General features: G+C 37.8%; 1 protein-coding gene across 1 annotated transcript; it reads right to left on the bottom strand.

Moving 5' to 3' along the window:
• Positions 1 to 484: 484 nt before the first annotated feature.
• On the bottom strand, positions 485 to 1,308 carry LOC100989669 (peptidyl-prolyl cis-trans isomerase A-like). Its single transcript, XM_034934213.3, has one exon. It carries the CDS (start codon positions 1,277 to 1,279, stop codon positions 782 to 784), a length of 498 nt encoding a protein of 165 aa, XP_034790104.3. The 5' UTR covers positions 1,280 to 1,308; the 3' UTR covers positions 485 to 781.
• Between the last annotated feature and the right edge of the window lie 6,781 nt (positions 1,309 to 8,089).

Below are 8,089 nucleotides of genomic sequence, written 5' to 3'. Positions count from 1 at the left end.
GCTATTTAGTCAGGCACCCAGGTCCTGTGTGACAAATACAAAAGAGCCGTGCTCCTGGAAAAGGCCAAAGGGAAAAGCATTGCCAGAAAGATCCTAACAAATACGCTCACCTGTTGCTCAATGCCTCACCTCTATTTGTAAATTTTCGACACACTGATTTTCATAGTTATGCAAGGAAGATCCCTGACCTCTACTCATTTATACTCACTTGTCCAAATGACTAGAAAAAACACTCTACAGCCTTCTTGGTGTTTCACTCGTCTGAAAATAAAGGAACTTCTCTATTTTCCCAGGGATACAGGAAGAAGAACTTACTGAAGAAGAAAGTTGAAGAACTGGTAAGTTGTGTGGCAGCCATACCATCCCTATTCACTCTATAAACTAACTTAAAGCTACATTAAGAAGATTACATTTAATTTTATAAAATTGAAACATCTTTCAAGCTTATAGCTTGTAATTGAACATATTGATGTTGGCACTGATTTCCAGCATAGATGGAAACTTAGGTGAAAACTCACGGTGACTCTGACTCCTTGATCAGTAGAAGCAGTTATTTTATTTTATTTTTTAAATTTTTATTTAGTTTTGATTTCATAATCATAAACTTAACTCTCCAATCCAGCTAGGCATGGAAGAGAACAAGGAAAACATGGAACACAAAGGGAACTGCAGCGAGAGCACAAAGATGATAGGATACTGCGAGCAAATGGGGTGGAGGAGTGCTCTCCTGAGCTACAGAAGAAATGGTCTGGTGGTTAACATAAAACACAAGTCAAACTTATTAGAGTTGTCCACAGTCAGCAATGCTGATGATCTTCTTGCTGGTCTTGCCATTCCTGGACCCAAAGTGCTCCATGGCCTCCACAATATTCACGCCTTCTTTCACCTTACCAAAGACCACATGCTTGCCATCCAACCACTCAGTCTTGGCAGTGCAGATGAAAAACTGGGAACCATTTGTGTTGGGTCCAGCATTTGCCATGGGCAAGATGCCAGGACCTGTATGCTTTAGGATGAAGTTCTCATCTTCAAATTTCTCCCCGTAGATGGACTTGCCACCAGTGCCATTATGGTGTGTGAAGTCACTACCCTGACACATAAACCCTGGAATATTTCTGTGAAAGCAGGAACCCTTATAACCAAATCTTTTCTTTCCAGTGCTCAGAGCATGAAAGTTTTCTTCTGTCTTTGGAAACTTGTCTGCAAACAGCTTGAAGGAGATGCACCCCAAGGTCTCGCCGTCAAAGGCGATGTCGAAGAACACAGTGGGGTTGACCATGACTGATAGTACAAGGCTCCCAGCAGCGGCATCTGCAAAGCCAAAGCAGTTATTTTAAGAACAAAGACCTGCTAGTTTTTGCAAAGCAAGTTTATGCTGATTGCTATCAACTAGAGCTTACAACTTGTTTCTTTATTGTTTTGTTTGGTAAGTGGGTCTTGCCTCAATTATGATTCTGTATCTTTGTGCCAGGTTGGGATCAAGGAAAACCATGCTTTGTTTCTAGCTGTGTGTGCTCTTTATCTCTTTGTACTTCTGTTTCCCCATCCATAAAAACATTTCAACTTTTCATGGCGGTTAACCAATTTCAAACATCTCTCAGGGCTCAGACTAAAGGAATGATACACACTTTAAATTATTTGTATGGGCTTTGCCATTCGGCACTCTTTAATTTTAGCAATTTTCATGAGCACTTAAATGTAATAATGCATTTCATGTAATAATAACACTTAATTATTATTATCTATTATTTATCCAATGATCTCATGGTAGCTTATAAACACTAATTAATTGAAGATTTACAAAACCCTGTGAGGTTCAAGTACAATGGCCATGTTGCATTTACCCACTTATTTCTCTAAATGCTGCTTTGAAGTCTTTAAATATTTAATTAGTGATTATAACTCAAGCTGCTATCTGGGAAACCTAAAGTAGACACATTTTGAATCTTTGTGTGTGTGTGTGGTTTTCAAATAAAGTTAGTAATGATTTCTGGATACAAAAAAACCCAGAAATTTTACTAAGTAATTTTGACTTAGGGTTGAAACTACATTCTTAGAAATATTGAGATGAGAGAGAAAGCTATGCTGACAGTCTGCTGAAAACGATAATAGTGAAATAGCTCATTATTCCACTACAGCATTCTCCACAGCGGTCGGGGATGCACTGACTTCATAAAGATTTTATTATGAGCCTAATACATATTTTTCACACTTTTCTCTGATTATCTTTTTTGACTTTTAGCTCAAATTTTAAGAATAGACTGTTTTATAATGGGAAAAAGCTATGGGCTGGTAATCCTGAGGTCTAGGCTCTTCTACATCTGTGATTTAAACCATTTATTTCACTTTGTCAATATGAAGTTTTTTTCTATAAAGTTGAGGCAAAATAATACATACTCTACTATCTCAACATTGTAGCCATTATAAAGTGAGATAATATGTATAGTTCTTTCTCTGGGTCCCTACTTGGTTCATATTCAATCAACAAATATTTATTTAATGCTTATTATGTGCCAGTCTCTGTTCAAAGGGCTTGGAATATAGCAGTAAATACATAAATAAATGAAAGAAGGAATGAATGAATAACTTGTTCTCATGCAGCTTATAATCCAGTGGGTAGAGGGAGATAAATAAGTAAAAATACATAATGTATTAGATGGTGCTGTGGTTTGAATGTTTGTCCCTTCCAAAACTCATGTTGAAATTTAACTGCCATTGTAACAGTATTAAAAGGTGACCCCTTTAAGAGGTTGATTAGGCCATGAGTACTCTGCCCTCATGGGTGGGATTTATGACTTTATAAAAGGGTAAATTGGGCCCCCTTTTGTCTCTTCATTCTGCCTTCTGCCATGTGAAGACAAAGTGTTCCACCCCTCCAGAGGAGGCATCATTTAAGGCACCATCTTGGAATCAGAATTGCCAAACCTGCTGGCACCTTGATATTAAGAGTTCCCAGCCTCCAGAACAGTGAGCCAATAAATTTATGTTCATTATACATTACCCAGTCTGTGGCATTTTGTTATAGTAGCACAAATGAACTAAGAAATAAGGTGATAAATATTATGGAAAATTCTGATTCAATAAAGGTTCTACCACTTATGAGCTATGTAGCCTTAAAAATACCTATACCTCAGTTTTCTAAGCTGTGATATGGGAAAAATTATACTACTAACATGTCAGAGTTTGTATCTATCTAATCACAAATAGTCCAGTTTGCTATTCTAGTAAGATTTGGTGAATTGCAATCAATGTATAGTCACTATGATAACAAGAAAGTAAAGAGACTTGCTATGACGTGCTGGTCTTCTCAGAAATAAGATTTCAACCCAGGCAGCCCGATTTATGGTTTCTACACTTAACTACTGGCCTACATTACTTCCCACCAATAATTACAGTTAGAGCTTCACATGCATAATCTCATTTAGTCTACATAAGAACCTTATAAAATAAGAAACATTAATGTCCCCACTTCACAGGCTCCTCCTTTGAGCTGCCGAGGCACCATCATCATCCTTCTTCAGAGATCGTCCCAGCTCTGGAGGGCCTCTCCAAGTTTCAGGTGCTACTCTAACCTTTTATCTTTGTGGTTCTTTTATCATTGAGGTGGTAGGGCTTCATGCAGGTGCGAGCTATGCGTTATTTTAGTATCCTCTTCCCATTTTTCAAGATATTCTGTTCAATGGGCTTGGACAAAGCTATGTGTTACTTCAGTGTCCTCATTTTTTGATTTGCCAATACTATTTGATCAGTTCCTTTTAACAAAATTTGTCTGTTGAAATACTTACTGTGGTTTTTGTTTTCCTGCTTCAACCCAAAATGATTCTCTACTTAGTACTAAAAGTGATCCCTTGCTAAAAATACACCACAATGATGAACTATTGGGATTGGTTTAGTCATGTCCTTGGCCTTGAATGAAGCACTAAATGTATGCTGATCAGAAGGGGAGTACTAGTAATCCACAGCATGCAGTGCCAAGATGCATCACAATTGAGTTAAGCCCTGTAGTTGATTGTGATCAAGTGCTAACTCAAGCAAACAGCTCACACTTTCTAATGTAATAGTCCTCTGTATAGACGGCTAATGATTTATTTAATCGGTCCTCTATAGATGGAGTAATTCTCAATTTTTCATTATGATAATGCCATTGTAAACATATATAATATATATATAACTATTGCTTTAGGATAGTATTTAAAAAGTAATGTTTAATAATGTTGTGAGAGGTTATTTCCGGCAATGGAATTGTGGGTGATCTTTAGTTTCTTCTTTATAATATTCTGCATTTCTAATTTCTTTTCCAATAAGAATTTTTTACTTTTATGATAAGAAAAAATGAAGTTATCTCCTCTCCTCCAATTAATGACTATTCATTTTACCACTATGTCAACGTAAGTGTACTTTGCTGTGATTTAATGAGATTTACAGCAACTGTGAACTCTGCAATAATGAGGATAAGTCACTAAGTCAGTTTAACTGATTGCTATAACTCATGTTTGATCAATTCTTTTTCCTCAGGGTGAAAATAATTTTCAGTTAATCTGAAAATAATTCATGAAATCATAGAATCTCTAGGTTGAAAGACACTACAAATATCCTAAAGAAGACCATGAAAAATTGTCTCACTAAGTAAACTTTTAAGAGATAGACATAGACATTTAGAGATGGCTGGAAGAAACTTCAGGAGCCAGGTAGCTTATGACCTCTTCATCTGAGAAACAGAGAGGCTGACTGATCTTTAGTAACCAGGATAGTGGCTGAGACAAGACTAGAACTGAGGTACCAAATCCTGACTCCTGGCTCAACGTTCTTTCCATTTAACTATAAACTCCACTCCCTCGTCCATATTGTTTAGTTTTCTACCATACTTTGAAAGTTACACATAGCACTGTTATTATAGTAGACCCTCTTATCCATGGTTTCACTTTCCACAGTTTCAGTTACTCATGGTCAACTATGGTCTGAAAACATTAAGATATTTTGAGAGAGAGAGACAGAGAGACCGCATTCACAACTTTAATTACAGTATATTGTTCTAATTGTTCTATTTTATTATTAGTTATTTTCGTTAATCTCATACTGTGCCTAACTTAGAAATTAAACTTTATCATAGGAATGTAAGTATAGGTAAAAGCTTAGTGTAGATAAAATTTGGTTCTATCTGTGGTTTCAGGCATCCACTGGGGATCTTGGAACATAACGCCCATGGATAAGGAGGGACTACGGTATCTTTGTTTTTAATTTTTCATTGCAATTATAATATAAAAATATATACAATGCCTATAATTTAATAAGTGAATATTTTACCTGTTAAATACTGGGAGATCCTCATGTCTCTCTAGTCTTCTCACTACAATTTTTCCTAGACAAATTCATACAAAACAAAAGCTTGAATTATCAACTATAAAGCCGGCGCTACTCAAAATTTTATCTGCAGCCCATAATTCTCTGATTCCCCAGATAGGTGTTTGAAAAATCAAGAATAAAGGTATGAATTAGAGAGAGCAGGGCAACCGTTTTATGTAATAGAATTGGACAAAGATTAGAGACCAAAAATACCACTTGAAGTTCAAGCCCCTGTAGAAGTAGAAGAGGATGCCTAGGTTGAGAGTAGAGCAGAGGTAGGGAACAGAGTGTGATTTCAGATGTGGTCAGGGCAAGAGATCTAATTTAATATACATAATGATTGGGTGTGTGGTGGAGTATCAGATGGAGCGTTCTGGATAAGGACATTGCCTAACACATTGGTGAACAGCAACAGTAAGCCACTGGGAAGCCAAATCAAAGCACAGAAGCCAGTCAAAGCCTGTGGACCAGCATCTACATTTAAGTAAGTCCTATGTATTTGTCAGGAGGAATCACATTGGCTGTTTCTTCTTCCCACTTTATAAAAGTCCAGGGTCCTCAAACACATGAAACCAGTAGTGAATATTGAAATGGAAAGCCCCAGCACCAGAACTTGAGGGGCAGGGATAGAGTGGGAAACACTTCTCAGAATATTCCTCACTTCAGTAATTAAAATCTGGTTGGACAAGCCAAAAAATTAATAATCACCTTTTTAATTTTTAACTTTTGAAATAATTTCAGGCTAACAGAAAAGTTGTAAGAATACTACAGGCCGGGTACGGTGGCTCATGCCTGTAATCCCAGCACTTTAGGAGGCTGAGGTGGGCAGATCACCTTAGGTCAGGAGTTTGAGACCGGCCTGACCATCATGGTGAAATCCTATCTCTACTAAAAATACAAAATCAGTCAGGCATGGTGGCGCATGCCTGTAATCCCAACTGCTTCGGAGGCTGAGGCAGGATAATCACTTAAAGCCAGGAGGCGGATGTTGCAGTGAACTGAGATGGTGCCATTGCACTCCAGCCTAGGCAACAAGAGTGAAACTCTTGTCTCAAAAAAAAAAAAAAAGGCCAGGCGCAGTGGCACACGCCTGTCATCCCAGCACTTTGGGAGGCCAAGGCAGGTGGATCATTGGCCAATATGGAGAAACCCTGTCTCTACTGAAAATACAAAAATTAGCCGGGTGTGGTGGCTGGCACCTGTAGTCCCAGCTACTCAGGAGGCTGAGGCAGGAGAATTGCTTGAACCTGGGAGGTGGAGGTTGCAGTGAGCCGAGATCACGCCACTACACTCCAGCCTGGGCAACAGAGCGAGACTCCGTCTCAAAAAAAAAAAAAAAAAAAAAAAGGCCGGGGGCAGTGGCTCATGCCTATAATCCCACCACTTTGGGAGGCCAGGGTGGGCAGATCACCTGAGGTCAAGAGTTCGAGACCAGCCTGACCAACACAGAGAAACCTCATCTCTACTAAAAAAAAAAAATACAAAACTAGCCGGGCACGGTGGCGCATGCCTGTAATTCCAGCTACTTGGGAGGCTGAGGCAGGAGAATCACTTGAACCCGGGAGTTGGAGGTTGTGGTGAGCAGAGATAGTGCCATTGCACTCCAGCCTGGGCTACAAGAGTGATACTCGGTCTCAAAGAAAAAAAAAAAATAAATAAATAAAAGAAAAAAATACTACAAAAAACTTTCTTGATACCCATTACTCATATTCCCCAAATGTTAACAATTTATTTGCTCTATCTCTTTCCCTGTACACACACACACACACACACATACACACACACGAGTTTTGTGTGTGCGTGTATAATCTTTAAGTGTAAGTTGTAAATTGGATGCCTGTTTACTCCTAAATACTTTAGTCATTTTTTCCTAAAATTACAGAAATTCTTTCACATAAAAGTAGTATATTATCAAAATCAGGAAATCACCATTGATACAATATGCTTATCTAATCTACATGCCTTATTCAAATTTCCTCTAAGGCCTTAACAAAGTCCTTTGTAAAAAGAAAATCCAATATCATGCATTGTATTCAGTCATCATTTCTCTTTAGTCTCCTTTATTCTGGAATACTTCTTGAGTCTTTCTTAGGATTTCATGACACTGAATTATTTATTTATGTATTTATTTACTTCTCATCACACTGAACTTTATTTATTTATTTAAATTTTTAATTTTTAAAATTTCAATAGGTTCTTGGGGAATAAGTGGTGTTTTGTTGTATAGATAGGTACTTTAGGTGTGATTTCTGAGATTTTGGTGCACCCATCACCTGAGCAGTGTACACTGTACCCAGTGTGTAGTCTTTTATCCTTCACACCCCTCCCAACCTTCCCCTCAAGGCCCCAAAGTGCATTGTATCATTCTCATGCCTTTGCATCCTCATAGCTTAGGTCCCACTTATAAGTGAGAACATATGATGTTTGGTTTTCCATTCCTGAATTACTTCACTTAGAATAATGGTCTCCAACTCCATCCAGGTTGCTGTGAATGCCATTATTTTGTTCCTTTTTATGGCTGAGTAGTATTTCATGGTATATATACATACCACATTTTCTTTATCTGCTTGCTGATTGATGGGCATTTGGGTTGATTCCATATTTTTGCAATTGTGAATTGTCCTGCTATAAACATGCATGTGCAAGTGTCCTTTTCATATAATAATTTCTTGTCCTCTGGGTAGATATTCTGTTGTGGGATTGCTGGATTAAATGATAGTTCTACTTTTTGTTCTTTAAGGACTCT

Source organism: Pan paniscus, chromosome 9 (assembly GCF_029289425.2).
Source record: "Pan paniscus chromosome 9, NHGRI_mPanPan1-v2.0_pri, whole genome shotgun sequence".
Classification (NCBI taxonomy): domain Eukaryota; kingdom Metazoa; phylum Chordata; class Mammalia; order Primates; family Hominidae; genus Pan; species Pan paniscus.
This window is presented reverse-complemented; position numbering and strand designations above follow the sequence as displayed.

What these genes read in the sequence shown, in the direction of transcription:
- LOC100989669 (XM_034934213.3), bottom strand. Translation starts at nt 1,279, where the DNA reads ATGGTCAACCCCACTGTGTTCTTCGACATCGCCTTTGACGGCGAGACC.